The 17598-nt window shown below is 32.1% G+C and overlaps 1 protein-coding gene across 2 annotated transcripts in view; it reads left to right on the top strand.

Annotated features, from left to right (window-relative positions):
- Positions 1 to 17155, top strand: part of Zdhhc2 (zDHHC palmitoyltransferase 2) — a 65857-nt gene extending 48702 nt beyond the window's left edge. For both annotated transcript variants that reach the window (XM_005330796.4, XM_021730172.3), the window contains exons 8-13: positions 1264 to 1396; positions 6250 to 6376; positions 6701 to 6793; positions 9632 to 9744; positions 11851 to 11930; positions 14752 to 17155. In XM_005330796.4, the coding sequence (XP_005330853.2) occupies positions 1264 to 1396; positions 6250 to 6376; positions 6701 to 6793; positions 9632 to 9744; positions 11851 to 11891 (507 nt within the window). In that variant the 3' untranslated portion in view covers positions 11892 to 11930; positions 14752 to 17155. The remainder of the gene's footprint in view (positions 1 to 1263; positions 1397 to 6249; positions 6377 to 6700; positions 6794 to 9631; positions 9745 to 11850; positions 11931 to 14751) is intronic.
- The last annotated feature ends 443 nt before the right edge of the window (positions 17156 to 17598 follow it).

Here is a 17598-nt window from a genome sequence, read left to right as displayed (position 1 = left end):
TTTAATGTATATATTTTTATGTTACTGTTCTCAGGCAAAATTAAGAGTTTATTAAATATCTGAAGATATTCCTTGTGAGTGGCAAATAATCTTAAAAAGCAGTTTATTCCTTGTCCGAATGGCTTTAGTATTTTCATTAAATTATCCTTTATTATGGTGATAATTTCTGAACCATTGGATCTGTTTTTGAGGTTTAAACCAAATTTGCTACCAAAGAGTTGTTGAATACCTACTATGTGCTAGTTAACATTGCTAAGTACTAGCTTCACACAGGTGAAGGGATCTGCTGGTAGCAGTTTCCAGCTTGAAGAATGATCCCTAACAAATGCCTGGGAGGATATTAATTCACTGCTCCTCATTCCTGTGGGTGGTTTTCATCCCAAAACACAAATATATTTGAAAAGGAAGGACCAGAGTTTTCAATGGGCAGACCCCACTGTTGAAAACTACCAATGAGGTCTTATGACCAGTGTCAATCTGACAGTTACTATAGAGAATCCAACATATGACCTTTTATCTGATGGGTCCTCCATGCCAGCTGTGGTGCCTCACTAATTGCCCATATCCCTACGCCCTCCATTCTAGAGCCAGTCCAAGTCTCCTTTGACATACCAACAGTGACGATCAAACTAGTTTGCTTTGAGGTGGCCGATTTCACCAATGGACATTATAAAATTTATTTTAGATAGGTGTTATTCACTAATGTTGATCTTTTCTGTGATGTTATTATTTAAAATAGCTTGGAGCATTATTGTGGATGTGTTGTTATATGTATTCTTTAAGTCAATGCTGTTGTTTGCAGTAATAGAAAACATCAATGAGAATGGTAACTAAATTGTGCCAGTTAACCTTAATAATAAAGCTATTTAAACATTTGTGAATCTGTAGTATGTAAACAAAACATGTCAGATTTAAAATATTTTATAGTTCCTTCTATCTCATGTCCTACTGTTATAGTTTATACTATGTTGTCATAATTTTTCTGATTTGACTATGCAAAATAAATACCCCCAATTTTAATCTTTTTCCAGACACATATTCCAGCAAACATTTAATTTAATATGACAAAATATATATTTCTTTTTTCTCCTAAAGTTTTAACACCATGTATCTTTCTCCATATCTAAATTTATTTAAAAAATTATTAAAAATTTATAAAAAATTTATTTATAAAAAATTTTAAGCAAAAAGAAACTTACTTATAAAAATAAAAGGATAATTTCCCCTTTGACGAAACATGTTATTTTCTTCCTTTCTTTATAGAATGGCCTACCTGATACTCAAGCCAAGTTCCATATTATGTTTTTATTCTTTGCTGCAGCTATGTTTTCTGTCAGCTTGTCTTCTCTGTTTGGCTATCATTGTTGGCTAGTCAGCAAAAATAAATCTACATTAGGTGAGTATTAAATTATTGTAGTTGACAGAACTTTTAAGTACATACGTAGATACTCATTGAAAGTTGCCATATGATTAAACATCCACCTATCCTGAAGTGGTAAAAATCATTCTTATTTCTCACATTTTTGTGTGTGTGGATAGTCACTTCGACATATATAAGTTCATTCATTTCATGCATTTATTGGTCATCCATACTGGGCAAAGCATTGTGACCAAGAACACTGTGAATAGGGATAGTTGTACTTTTTTCCTTTGGTTGCCTTTATTTCTTTTTCTTGACTAATTGCTGTAGTTAGAACTTACTGTATAATGTTGAATAGAAGTAGTAAAGGAGACAGTCTATTGAGGGGTCCCTAAATTAATAATGAAACATAAAAGTAATTATAAAATGCAAAATAATTTTAATGAAGCAAAGAGAATGCTCAAGTGTGAATAAAGGACTGGGGATGATGGAGGAAACTTATTTAGAATGAGCTGGCAGGAAAGCACTTACTACAATAAAAAGTGCTTAACCTAAGCAGTCAGCCATGAAAAGAGCCAGAGCACGTCAGGCAGAGAAAACAGTATGTTCAAAAGCCTTATAAATATGGGATGCAGCTAAAGCAGTTCTTCGAGGAAAATGAATAGCTGTAAATGTCATTCTAACAAGGAAGAAATATTTCAATCAATAACTTTCTGCCTTAAAAATGAAAAAAAGAAGAGCAAATTAAACCCAAAGCTAGCTGAAGGAAGGAAGTAATAAAGATAGGAGATAATGGAAATAAACAACAAAAAATTACAGAAAACCAATGAAACCAAAAAAAATGACAACATTTATCTAACAAGGAAAAAAGTGAAGACTCGTCACAAAAATCAGAAATGAAAATGGGGACATTGCTACTGACTTTTTAGAAATGAAAAGATTATAAAAGATTATTATGAACTATTGTACATTAGAAAACCTAGATGAAATGGACAAATTTCTAGGAACAAACAAGCCATCAAACTGATTCAAGAAGAAACAAAAAACTAAGACAAACCTATAACAAGTAAAGAGATTGAATCAGTAATCAAATGGTTCACAACAAAGAAAAGCCTGGGACAGTTTGGCTTCACTGTACATTAACAGAGAAAAGAGAAAAACATGTAACAAAATCTAACACTCTTTCATGATTAAGAGGAAGCACACTTAAAAAATTAAGAGTGTATAGGAACCTCCTCAACCTGATAAAGTGCATTTATGAGAAATCCACAGCTAACCTCAGACTCAGAGGTGAAAAACTGAAAACTTTCCTTTTAACATCAGGAACAAAACATGGATATGTCCTTTATTACTGCTATTCAACATACAGCAAGATTTAACCAGTTAGAATTAGTCAAGGAAAAGAAATAAAGGCAACCAAAGGAAAGAAGTACAACTATCCCTATTCACAGATAACATGATCTTATATAAAAATATCTAAAGAATTCACAAAAAAAAGCAGTGTTAACAATATCTGGATAGTCAAATAAAATCAATAAGTGCCAAATCAGTTATGTTTCTCTGTACACAAAAAAATGAAACATCCAAAAATGAAACTAAGAATATTATTCCACTTTTCAAAAGTTTTTAAAAGAATAAAATACTTAGGAATAAATTTAACCAAGGAGGTTCTACAGTAGCACACTGAAAATACAAAGCATGATTGAAAGAAGTTAAAGGAGACTTATAAATAAATGGTAAGATTCCCCATGTTCATGGACTGGAAGATTTAACATTGTTAAGACGGTAGTACTACCCAAAGTGATTTATACATTCAGTGTAATTCCATTTTTGCATAAATGCAAAAGCTGATCCTCAAATTCATATAAAATTATAAGAGGACTCAAATAGCAAAAATATCTCACCAGAAAAAGAACAAAGTTGGAAGATTCACATTCCTGATTTCAAAACTATAATGATCAAAACAGTGTGCTTCTGACATGATGAGATACATACCTCTATATTTGTGCATCTCCTCATTTGGTTGTGTATTCTTAATTATATTACGTTATTACACACATGCATGTATGCGTACACACACACACACACACACACACACACACACACACACACACACACATATTTCCAGGAATAAATCCATACATCTTTAGTCAATCAATTTTTAACTAGGTTGTCAGGACTATAGATGGAGAAAGACTAATAGCTTTGTCATGTTGCTGGGAAAACTTGAATTCATAGGGCAGAAAATGAAATTAGACCCTTACCCCACAGCATATACAAAAAATTAAAATTGAAGGGGCTAGAATCTTGGTTCAGTGGTAGAGCACTTGCCTGGCATGTGTGAGGCCCTGGATTTGATCCTTAGCACTGTATATAAATAAAGATCTATTGACAACTAGAAAATATTTTAAAATATTAAAATCAACCAATGATCTAAACAGAAGTGCTAAAACTAAAACTTAGAAAATGCATCTTCAGGAACTTGAAAATGGCAATGTAGTCTTAGAATACCAAAATCATGAGCAACAACAGAAAAAAAAATACCTTATTTTTTTTTTCTGTTGTTGCATGCTTTTGTTGTTCACTTTTGTGAACCACAGGATATTATTGAGAAAATAAAAAACAACAGAATAAGAATAATATTTGCAAAAAATGTATCTAAGGACCTCATATGCAGAATATATTAAGAATTCTTACAAACCAACAACAAAAAGACTCAAAAAATTGGCAAAGGATTTGAATAGACATTTAGGCAGACATTTATTTAGAGAAAATATTCAAATAATCAACAAGTACTTCAAAATATGGTCAACATCATTACTCAAACCAAAACCATAGTGAGGTATCACATCACACCATTAAGGTGGCTGTAATACAAAACTAGAAACAAGTGTTTGTCAGGATTTAGGGAATTTAGAATCCTTTTATAATTATGCTGGGAATATAAAATGGTGTAGCAACTATTAAAAGCATGATGGTATATCCCTCATATGGTAGAATTATCGTAAGAGCCAGCAGTGCCACTCCTAGGGATATACTCCAAAAATTGAAAACAAGAATCTAAATGGATGCTTGTATACCAGTGACCCTAAAGAACTATTTACAGTAGTCAGAAGCAACCCAAATGCCTATTAAATAATGGAGAAAATATGGGCATGTCTATACAAAGGAATATTCCTCAGCTATAAAAAGGAATGAAGTACTGACACTTGCTACAACACACATGAACCTTGAAAACATGCTAAGTGAAAGAAAATAATCACAAAAGATTATGGCTTATATGATCCCATTCACATGAATGTCCAGAATAGGAAAATCCATAGAGCACAATCGTGTTAGTTGTTGCTTGGGGATAAGGACAGAAGGGACTGGAGAGTAACTGCTTAAGGGTATAATAGTAAAACTACTGTGGAACTTGATAAAGGCAATTGTTGCACAGAATTTATATTGAGTGCCATTTGGTTGTTCACTTCAAAAAAGATTTTATATTTTGTGAATTTCACCTCAGTTTAAAATAAAAAGAAAATATAAGGAAAGAGCTAGGAATACTTGAGAAACCATCTATGGGGTTGGAGCATAAGAAGCTAAAGAATGAGAAGTGAAAAGTAAGCAGAGACTTAACTACATAGTTTCTAGGCTAAGATTAGAAGCTTGGGAATGCAACTAGAATTTATAAATTCCTTTGATCAGAAAAGAGCCTTTAAGCTATGAGATCCCATGATTATTCAGTGAAGATTAGTTATAGTAGATAGTTCTTGTTCATTTTTAACATTCAGGCAAAATCCTATTACAGCACATATTATTAGAAAAAAAATTTGCTTTAATAAAGTAATTTCTAAGCAAGGTATCTTGTTTTCCAATTTCAGTTTGGACATTTAAATTCTAATGCATTGAAAGTAAATGAATTGTTTCCAGAAGCTTTTAGCTTCCAGATTTGAGATTTAACTTGTAGCACTGAAAGGATTTCCTCTGGATAATGTGGCCCTAGTTTACAAATAACTCTTTAACCTGGAGTGGCAAATGCAAAGGATGTTGCATTTATTTTAATGCAAGTGGACACAACTTGTGGTATGTCTAAATCACCACATTTTTCATAGAACCCAACTTCTAGTTAATTTTTTTTTTTAATTTTGGGGAAAAATCATTATACTTAAATGTTAGTTCATATTCCAAAACTAAAATTTTAGAATTTGCCTTTCAGTGTTATTCAAGAAGAAAATGTAGTATTCTGGAAGGAAAATTGATGACCTTGTTCAAATCCCACACCTGTAATTTATTTCTTCTGTGATCTTGGGCAACTCCCAGAACCTTACTCAACCTCAAGTTCGATAGGCAAGTGGGCACAATCAGATGCAATGTATGGTTATGGATTGTATCCTGATTTGGACAAACACTATACAGTGTATTTTTGGGTCATCTGGAAAATTTTTATGATTAAGTGAGAGAAAATTTCAATAATATTGAAACTAGAATTTGTTAACTTCAAAACAGTTATACAATATATGTAAAGTATACTCTCATTTTGGTTAAAAAAAACTCTGTTTATTTGAATATATATCTATTGCCCTTCCATGTATCCATTCAATTATCTATCAAAAGATCCAGAAGATACAAAGTTTTAACATATTTGCTTACTTGTATTTTTAAATGTTTTTACAATGCACATGTACAGCCATAGTAGTAAAAGGATTAGTTGAGAATTAAAATAGACGTGATATTTTGAAAAGAATAGACAATCTATATGTCAGGGCTACTACTAGGCACATATTTACTCACAGGGTGGACATTGATTTCCAGAGTTTCTTCATTTAATTTAATTATTTCTAAATATTAGGAACCTCTTGTTGATTTGTTCTTTATTGATGCAGTTGCTTTACCATCTCTTCTAGAGGCATTCAGAAGTCCAGTGTTTCGACATGGAACAGATAAGAATGGCTTCAGCTTGGGTTTCAGTAAAAACATGCGACAAGTTTTTGGTGATGAGAAGAAATATTGGTTGCTGCCCATTTTCTCAAGGTACTTTTGCTGTTAACTTTTTCAGGTTTTAAACCAATGGAAGCAAGTCAACAAAGGAGAATTTCAGAAAAAGTTTCTGTTCCATAGGTCTATAATTCTGCGTAGTGACTTCTATTTTTAAGTAGTATTTTATGATTCACTATTACATCAATGTGAACATGAACTAACTCATCCTCTCTCTAAATATAAACAGTGTATTGAAGCCAATGCAGATCCACATATTTTGCATATTACCTGCTCTGCTTTCAGTCATTGGTATTGTAACAGGGTTTTACTCCATTGTCTTTTTCCTGATTCAACTGTAAGTTTTTATTTTAATTATAGTCTAGGTGATGGCTGCTCTTTTCCAACTTGCCTTGTTAACCAGGATCCTGAACAACCATCCACTCCTGCAGGACTGAATTCCACAGCTAAAAAGTAATCCCACACTTTTTTCTGCTTTATTTTCCAATGAGTTTTATTCTTGAGTCCTTTGGTTACTTGAGTAAACATAAGAGAGTTTACTGCAATGGTTTCCACTTGGAATGAGGGAGAGAGGAGAGTATGATTGGGGAGGCAAACCTGGGCAGCTTAGATTGTGTTTATCAGGTTTTGCTAATAGTCTAGGGGATAAGTACACAGGTTCTCTGTACATTTCAGTTGACTGAAATATATTATGATTTTTTTTAAATGTAGCACTTAAAAATTATAGGATAAAATTAGCTCCTCGTTTTTCTAGTGAGCATGCAAAGGATAAAATTCCCCTCTGACCCTCCATGTCTTTCCTCTCTGGTAACTTTTATAAAGATCAGAGAAAATTCTCTGTATCAAGTCTTTGGCGTTCAGATGGATCCCAAGGCACCTGTTTGATAATTCTATTAATAATATGTCCTATAACCTTTTTGCTGCTTAAAGACCTCAAAGTATTATCAGAACCTTTTTATTTTTTATTTTGTTTAGAGAGAGGTGAAGGGGTCTGGGAAATTTGTTGTCTGGAGACTTTTGCTCCAGCTTTAAGTTTGTTTTGATTCAGTCTTTCAAGAATTTGAAGATGGCAACAGAACTGAAGTTTAATTCTGACTTTGCTACTGTCAAAAGGCGATAGTAGTTAAAACTTTTAAAATGCTGTATGTGAGTTTTCATTGGTTTGAAACACTAATTTTAGACCTTTGTGAAATATTTGAGTATCAACATACCTCTAATGTTTAAAGGAAAATCAGCAACAAAAGCATAACCATGATATCATTCTTTATTAAATTTAGGAGACTTTCTTGGTTGCTACATGTCACATATACAGGACTTATATCAGTGCTCCTTAATTTGGGGAGTGAAAAAAGCTTGAAAGAATAGTGCTCCTTAACTATTATTTTTTTGTGAAAATGTTTTATTGATCACAGTACTTTTTCCTGTGGAGCTTGGAGTGAGCTCAGAATCGTTCTCAAGGCAGGGTTTCTGACAACAACTCCAAAATCACTTTAAGTTGTCAAAAGAGAGAAAACCATTTGCAGCTCCATCTTTAGAGTAAGTTATGGACAGCTAGGTTCCATCAGTTAGTGACAAGGCCATTCTGATGTAGTTCATGTGGATATTCAAAGACAACAGAGCCTCACGGGTCATGTTTTATGAGTTTGGGCTTGGAAATTACACAGCTAAATGTTAGTGGATTTTGTTATACATCAGCGCAGAGAAATCTAGTTTTAATAAATTATTTAGGATATGCCTTCAAGCTTTTATAAAATTTAACAGTAGTTTGCAGTAATCATTTTTACCCTTGTTAAATGGCTTTTTTTGTAGTTTAAAAATTAATGGGTATTGTTCAGTTTGGGGAAGTTTTAGTTCTGATAATGTTACCCAGCTAAGTGGTCTTGACAAATTACCCTTATTAACAGATCTTCCCCTACTTGTCTGAATGGTGTGAGTCTTCCCATTGCTTACTTTCTGCTCAGGTATAACTTTACACTAGAGGCCATCTTAGTGTCACCAGGCTATTATATATTTAATTTATTATGTTTCCTTAATTATCACACAGTTCCATAAGTGCAAAGAATGTGTTCGTTGATATATCAGGTCTCAAAAAAATATTATTGAATGATTGGATTGTGGCCACTTTGTAGTGTTCTGTTAAGGAGTCTCTAAACCAGTCCCTAGTTAGCATTCTCTGTTTTATTGCCTTTTTCTTGAAGAATATTAAGAGTTAAAGTAAAAAAGATTTTTGTTTATGAGTAGGTATAAATCTCTGCAGAAACATGCTTATTTTAAAAATTTACCTCCAAAATTTTAATAAGGAGCTATTAAAGCTGCAAAAAATATTAAAATGTTATAAAATATTAGATATGAGGTAATCATTAAGGAGCAAAAGCTTAACCTCATATCCTTAAAAACATAATAATTATATTCAGCTAAAATATGTGCAATTAGTTTTTGGAAGAATTGTAAGTAGATTTTTAAATTATAATTTCTATTTCAGGATATTCTAAAATTTTGCTAATACCTTCTATGCCCAGAATTTTTCTCTAAGTGGACAATTATTTTTTGTATATTTTCCACATCATCCAACATGTTGACATATGGCAGGTCCACCTAAACTTTAAAACTTAAGTTTCAGAGGAAATTCTTTCAAGCCTTTTCACTCCCCAAATTAAGGACTCGTGAAGTCAAATGTTTTCAACATTCCTGCAAGATAGCACTCTCATTTGTTCATAGGGAGGAAGAGAATTCTTTGTTCAAGATCATTTAGGTCACTTTAGAAACACTACCATGGTTTTTCTCAAACTTATCTTCCTACTGTCACCTTCATATTTTTTCCATATCTATACATCCCAAAATTAATATTTTTGTGTAATATATCTCTTTAAGAAGGATACTTAAACTTATTTTTCAAGCAAACTTCATATCACAGTCATAAATAAAAAAGCTATTATAATTTGCCATAAACAGAATAAAATCAAGTATAAAAATGATCTTATTAAGTTTTAATTAGATTCCCTTATCTGCTAAAATCTGAGGTTAAGGATTATTCTCTATATTAATAATGTAAATTTTCCAAGGTTAGAGATTATCATGTTATTTATGATGAGAAGGAAGAAGGAGACTGAAGACAACATTTTTCTCCTTGTGAGTCAAGTGTATTTTAATGTCTTATCCTTGTCATCCCCAAATATCTTGGATACCTCCTAAAATCATCTTGTATTACAAGTGGTTTGAGTTTTTATATTTTGAGAAATACTCAACAATACTACCAAGAATTCACCTGTGATGTTCATTATTATTTATCAGTCCTGAAAACCATCAATTTCCTGCAAAGCCATTGAGAGAGTCCCAGAGCCACCTTCTTACTGATTCTCAGTCTTGGACAGAGAGCAGCACAAACCCAGGAAAAGGCAAAGCTGGTAAGGGTGTGCTTATTTGGCTATTTTTAAATATGCTTTAGTTTTAAAAAGGGGTAGTGGTTAAAAAATCTCACTGTTTTTCTACAGAACTTTATTAATTTTTATACATGTATTTATATATAAATATGTCTTTATGAATGTAAGTATATATATAAGTATACACACACACACACACACACACACAACCTTTGGAGTCAGATGTCCATTGTAAATTTAGAATAATTTTGAAAGAACTCTTTGTGAGTTGTTTTAACATCTGTTAATAGAAAACCGTTTTATAGAAGATTATTTTTTTTTCCAGTTTAAAGAACCAAATCTTTATCACTGCCTTTTTTTTAAGTAGTGATAGAAATAAATTCCAAATACAAAGGATTACAATGAAAAAAATGTAGTCAACTCAGGCGGTTATAAAATATCTTCTGAAAAGTACTTTAAATTAATTATGTAGCTCTGTTTTTGACTCTTAAGATTTCTATTCAGCTTTAAAAATATCTATGTAAAATGATTGCATAATTACCATAACTTAAACTGCCTGTAATTTCTTCATATCTCATACACAGTTCCTTTGTTATTATTGATTTAATCTTTTGATTACTTAGTTTATTAGCAAAGAACAATCAAGGCTTTGAAGTCAGACTTGTTTACAAGACCCAGTTTGGACACCTGTTAGTGTGTGGTATTTGTTACGATCTAACTTCCTTTGGGCTTAGCTTCCTTATCCTTCAAATACTCTCTGTTTCTTGGGGTTGGTCAATATTAAGTGAGGTGATTGTAGTGCAGGTGTGTGGGTGTACCTAGAATGACAACAAAACCAGACACCCACAAGTAAGGCCCTGTTAGCCAGGAAATTTCCAGATTGACTCATTTTAGCAGTTTTTCAGACATTTTCTGTGTTTCTAGTTCTTTTTTTTTTTTTTTTTTTCAAATTCACATGCTTCCTTACTTGGTTCATTGTACTTTAAAGTGTTTACTGATTTACTTGAAATCTCTTTGGGATTTAGTGATAGTGGGAAGTCAAGAGTCCAGAGTAAAAATTCTCATCATTATTCAATATATAAGAAGTCAATTCTCGGGGCTGGGGATGTGGCTCAAGCGGTAGCACGTTCGCCTGGCATGCGTGCGGCCCGGGTTCCATCCTCAGCACCACATACCAACAAAGATGTTGTGTCCACCAAAAACTAAAAAATAAATATTAAAAAAATTCTCTCTCTCTCTCTCTTAAAAAAAAAAAAAGAAAGAAAAGAAAAGAAGTCAATTCTCTTAAAATCAAAGGTTGTTTTTTTTTTTTTTAAGATCATATTTTGAAGACCATTTGTGTCCTCTGAAGATCCTCGTGATCTGAGTGTTCATAATTTGGTCCCTCCCTTAACCCACCATTTCACTTTCCAGTCTATAGGAAGGAGGCATTGCATGGACAAAAATTGATGGCACCTGTTTGCCATTTGAGTGTATCACCTTCCTTAGAGGCAAAGAAGTGATGAAAAGTTGGGGGTCGATTGTTTGGAAGAGCAACAAAGAACTCCCTCTCTTCCAGAAGGAATAGACACTCTATCTGATAGTCTACATCGACTTGGAGATGATTGCTCGATTTTATATGCTATTAATTATTTGGCATTTACATTAATTTTCTGTTAAATTGATGAATGAATTGAGAAACTAGTATAGAGGAAAATGTAAAGGAAGGAAGAATAAAAAGAGAAGGAGAAGATGAGAAAGGACTTAAGGATTGGTTTGAAGAAGGAGGTCATTAGGTGAGGAAACTTGATCTGAGCAATTTAATATCTTTCACCATTTTGTTCTTTTTCTTCCTCATGTAAAAATGCAAAATATCGAACACATATTTTACATTTTTACATTTCTAGCTCTATTTTTAGTGGTTTTGATGTCTGTGTGTGTGAGGTGGGGAGAAAAATCCTGGCTCTGACTAACACTGGACAGGGTGTGAATGCATATGTTTGTGCTTCTAGAAGTCACCTCCCCAGCCTCGTTACTATATTCAGGGCACCTTTGCAAGTATTCTTGAGAATTATTCTTAGGTGAATAAACATATCTCTGCCTATTTGTTCAAAAACAACCAAAAATGTTAGTTTATTTTCTTTCTTTAAGGTATGAGCAATCCTGCATTAACCATGGAGAATGAGACTTAACTCTTCAAGCGAAGTAAATTCACACTTTATACAAATAAAGTAAGTTTCCCCTTTATTTTTATGTTTTATATTTTTAACAGTTTTTTAATTTATTAGAGTTATCAATTCCCATAAATATTCTTTATTTTTGCACGTAAGATGTCTTATGTGACCTGTGGAATTTCATTAATTATCCTGGGCCTCTGGACATGAATTTCACTTCAGGTTAATTTGATAAAGTATAGAAATAAGTTAATGAAAAAGTTATTCATATATGAATGCATTAAATGGCAGAGATCAACTCTTTACGTTTACTTAAACATTGCTTGTCATTTCATAGGATCATAGAATTTATCATCTTTATTTTTTTCTAACATTCAGGATACACAATTATCATATCTTTGACCATCCTTTAGCAGAATCTCACTGGGTCCAAGTATAAGATGATTTTGTTTTATTAGCACAAACATCTGTCATCCCCATTTTTAGTCACAGTAGGACCTCATAGCATGTAAATAATAGGTGCTCCAAATCATTTTCTTTAAACTGTAAGGTTTTTTTAAACTTGTTCCAAATCACTTTCCTTGAAATCTAATCTGTTAATAAACTTCCAATAAGTAAGAAGGGAAAATGAAGAGAACCTTTGGAATAAAGCCATTAATATCTAAACAAACATAAAAAATATAGTTTTGTAATAAGCACTATATAAGGAATCAAAATTTAAAGTTGAGATGATTCTCAACATAGTAGGTTCTCAATCTACTCAAAACCGCAATCTAGATTCCTAAAGTTTAAGAGAGGCAACCAATTAGCACCTAAAACAAAATTGTTTGTGTCAAAGTCTTTCCTGAATATCTGATTTTAGCTGTTGGCTTTGTTTTGGTTGTTTTAGCTGTTTGCTTTGTTTTGGTTGTCATGTAATTGACAGCAGGATACGAATCTGTTAATTCACAATTTTAGTGTTTTGATTTGGGGAAGACCAGGATCAGGTCTGAATGCATGATGGTACAGTTTTTAAGACTGATCCTAATTGTGGTTAGGATAGTGAAAATTTTATCTTCTGAATTTGGTTACGTAGCAAAGAAACATTATTAAATTCTGAAAATAATACTTAGAATGCAAAAATGAATAAACAAATATGAACTACTAGTCAATACCACATAGTTATAATAATTTGTTATAATGATTCATTTTTTTGTGAGGTCAGTGACATTACAAATTTTTTGTGTTCAATATTTTGCATTTTTACATAATATGATTGTGTATAAGTCATTTAGACTTCCCAGTATTTCAACACAGACTAGTGTTGGATTTGTTCATTGCTATACCTAACACCTTACACAGTGCCAGAAACATAGTAGGTTCTCAATAAATATTTGGTTGATAAGAAATCAAACAACATTAAAATTAAAAATCTCATAGAAGCTTGATTTTATTACATAGGAAAATATGGCATTAGTAGTTATAATAACCAAATGGCAGCATAAATGAACTGCCTAACCCCCAAAACATTACCAAGTGATTTTATAATATAGTGTTGTTCATTTGGTTGATATAACCATTGGCAGTAAAAAATTTTTAAATTGAATTGTTCTAAGATAGCTAATAAATACTAGACTTTTAAAAATAGTTTTTCTTGCATTATATCTTAGACTTGTAATTCATTTAATATTCAATTTAATATTGAATGTTGTCATCTAATATTGATTAATATTGATGTGCCTAATATATCTTACAAAATGAATTTTTTTTTTGTTCTTTATTTCTTTGAACTACACTAGTATGTGGTCTGTGGCTTTTTTTTTTTTTTAAATGCTGCAGAGGTGGGGATTGAACCTGGGGCTTTGTGCAGCCACCGGTGGGCAAGCATTCTAGTACTCTATCCCTGATCTGATCTACATTCCCAGCTCAATTTAAGGCTGTTTAATAAAAGATTGCTTAGTGCTAAAACCCATAGTAGTGCTAAAAATAGATTTATTTTCACTTACCTAATACAATATAAATTTAAACGTGCTGTGTTTTTATGTGTATGAAGTTTCAAATTTATTTCCTTAAATGTCCTTTCCAACTCATTTGTCACTCCCAAACTCCAGTTGACCTCAGACAAATGCAGAACTATCAACATGGAACTCTCTACTCAAATTGTGGCCCCAAATGAGCATCAGTGGCATCATCTGGAACTTTTTAGAAAAGCAGAACCTTAGGCCTTACCTTAGACCTGCTGAATCAGGATCTGAATTATTTAATTTAATTAATTAATTATTTAATTTTGATCTATATCTTCTACCAAATTTGGAATTTTCTTTCTTTCTTTTTTTAATCTTTTATTGATTTTATTTTTTAAATACACGACAGACAGCACAGCAGTGAAATGCATTACAATTCTTATTACACATATAGAGCACAATTTTTCGTGTCTCTGTATATAAAGTATGTTTATGCCAATTTATGCCTTTATACATGTACTTTTTTTGTTGTTTTATTTTGTTTTGTTTGCATTATAACTCTTAATACACATATATACCACTATTTTTTCTACCTCTGTTTGTATATAAAATATGTTGACACTCAATTCAAGTCTTCATACATGTACTTTGTATAAGGATCTGAAATATTTTAAACTTTACTAAGGTCTTCTCATGTATATGCACATTAAAATTTGAGAAGCATGGATCTAGTCTGTATTACAGGTAGACATGTTTACCAAGCCTGCTAGCATAGAAGACATGTTTACCAAGCCTACAGGTAGACATGTTTACCAAGCCTGCTAGCATAGAAGAACAAGAAATGGATGTTATTGCAACAAATAATGAGGTGGTTAGTTTGGATTTCATTTTTTGTACTTAACACAATAGTTTCATGTTTTCTGTTTCATTTCAAGGTACCAATTCTGCAGAAGGATGGCAGAGGCTTCCCACAGAAGCCATTGAACAGCAGCTTCTTTATTCCTTTGGCTGGATATGCAGAAAATGTGTTTGCTTGCTTGTTTCATGGTGCTGGGGATTGAACCCAGGGCCTTGCACATGCCAGTCAAGTGCTCTACCACTGGGCTACGTCTCCAGCCCTGCATATGCAGAATATTAATTGACTAGTTCTTTCCAAGCTGTTGCTTAAGCCGTACACATTTTTGATCCACTATACAAATGTTACAGCTAACGTGAATTCCTCTTAAGTGTTAAAAGTAATTGTGTTTTTTGAATCAAAGGGAAAATATCTTCTATTAAAAACTGGGAATAAATTAATGGGTCACTTTTCACTCAAATACTTGGTTTGCACAGTTTTTCATGTAAAAAACATTAATAATCTGGTTTTCTTATTCAGAAAATTGAGACTAATATTTTTTAAGATTTAAAATTTTAAATCACATTATAATGTTAAGCTTTATTCATATTAGTTTCCTTTAAGAAGGAGAAGGTAAGAAATAAGACTTCTTTGGTTTTCTCTTCTAATGTGAATCTGACCTCAGACTGAGTGAACTGTAGTAACTGTGAATCCACTACAGAGTGCTAGTGGCCTACAGTTAAGGATCACCACCCATTTCTGCCAGACTTTAAATCTCATTTTACCCCTTGTTCCTTGCTGGAAAGTAAGAACATTGAACCTTGGGTCCACTGATAAAGCAACTAGTTAGAAAACTAATACAATGTTCTGACAAAAGTCCCTCTATTACATTGAAAATACATTTTCATCTCTTCTAATCTTTTTTTTACAAAATATTATTTTAGTTGAACACAGTACCTTTATTTTATTTTTATGTGGTGCTGAGGATCAAACCCAGTGCCCCGTGCATGCTAAGCAAGTACTCTACAGCTGAGCCACAACCCTCGCCCCCCTCTTCTAATCTTAAATGTGGGGAAATCTATGATAACAATTATGAAGATTGGTTTATGACATTCTTTATTCAGGTTTGCTTTTGTAATTTTTTCTTTTTTTTTTTTTTTTTTTTTTTTGGTACCAGGATTTAACCCAGGGGTGCTTAACCATTGAGCCGTATCCCCAGACCTTTTTTTATTTTATATTTTGAGATAGGGTCTTTCTGAGTCACTTAGGGCCTTGCTAAATTACTGAGGCTGGATTTGAACTTTCAATCCTCCTGCCTCAGCCTCCTGAATTGCTGGGATTACAGGTATGCATCACTGCACCTGGCATAAAGTATCTTTTTAGGTTATTTTTCTTATTGAACACAGTGAAAATATTGAATTTTTGTTAAGAATTCCTGGTAGATCAATAGGTTAATCCTCCAGTGATAGCCATATTATTACTGTGTCTTCTCATCAAACCTGTAACAGTTAATCTGTATTTTTCCTCAGATACTTATTAAAATTAATTTATGCAAATCATTAAAAAATTCATATACTTTAAGAAATTTAATTCAATATGAACTAAATGGTGTACGGTTTGTAAATTTAGTTTAAGATGAACTAAATGATGCATTTGTTGATGCCAAAAGATTTGGCTTGAGTAAATATACTCAGAAGCTCTTGTGCCTTGTATGCACTATTTAAAAACAGGAAAACGTTCTCATTTTAAAAAAATATCCAATAGAGTGTAAGTTTTGTAAATGTTAACAATTAGAATAATGTATACTTTTATTTGGTACTGATGTTGAAACTATAAAACAGATTACCTTTTAAACACAGCTAAGTAATTGGTGTAAACAAAAATTCAATACAAAATAAACTAGAAGACCAGAAGATTAATGAAGTAAAAGATATTGCAATTACTCATCCTTGTTAAAAATGTAAAGAGTTTTTACATTAAATGTGTTTATGGAAGAACCAAGGTCAGCCAAGTTGATTTGATAGTTCCTTGGAGTACAGGATGGCAGCTTTTACATATTTTTTTTTTTTGAGCAAATGAATTTGATATGACAGTCTGCTTCCAGATAGCTCAAAAGATATGATATATTTTTACTTTTGTCTTCAAGCATGTTTGGTCATTTGTCACTACCTAAAGTGCCAGAATGGAAGCTATAGCTCCTGCTAGAAGTCTTAAGGGTAATAGCTGCATGTGGTGTGTTAAAAATTATAAGCAGCCAGCTATTCTTCAAAGCACAATTATGGCTGTTTTTCTGGACAGGATCCAGTTAAGAATTCCCTCTTTTCAAACTGGATGCTAAGGAAAAAAGAGGGATTTTTAAAAATTATTATTAACTTTTTACCCTGCAAGAATATTGTTAATCCTCCTCCCTTTAGGTCTTTTGTGTACTTATTTGAATATGTAAGTCAATACACATTAGAATCAGATTTGAAAAAGTTAAAAAAAAATAAAAATGTTTTCATTAAGTTGTAATGGTTCCCTTTCTGTTTTCGAATTTAAATAAGCCAGCTTTGTTTTAATTGTAGGAGATGATAATTTGTGGAAGTAATTGAAGTATAATTTTACCTGAGTGAATAAATCACCAAATAAATATATCTATCTTTTGTACATATTTATAAAATTCACCTTTGAAACATTTTAAGCATTTTATTCTTTAAAAATGTAATGGTTTAACTCAGACTTGAAGACACACTTAAACATACACCTTTAAACTCATAATTTTGATTATTTTCCTGTTTTTTAGAGATTTTACCATAAAGGTGCCAAAATTTTAAGAAAAATTTTCATTTAAAAATAGTGAACTAAATAGCCTGACTATGATGTCTCAACTGCCTAGATTTATAGCAACCTAGACTTAGGTATTATTGTTCATTATTTATGAACAGAGCATTTATTTAAAAAAATAGTG

The sequence above is a fragment of the Ictidomys tridecemlineatus genome, chromosome 14 (assembly GCF_052094955.1).
Source record: "Ictidomys tridecemlineatus isolate mIctTri1 chromosome 14, mIctTri1.hap1, whole genome shotgun sequence".
In the NCBI taxonomy this organism is placed as follows: Eukaryota; Metazoa; Chordata; class Mammalia; order Rodentia; family Sciuridae; genus Ictidomys; species Ictidomys tridecemlineatus.
Note: the sequence above shows the minus strand (reverse complement) of the source record. Positions and strands in the feature narration are given on the sequence as shown.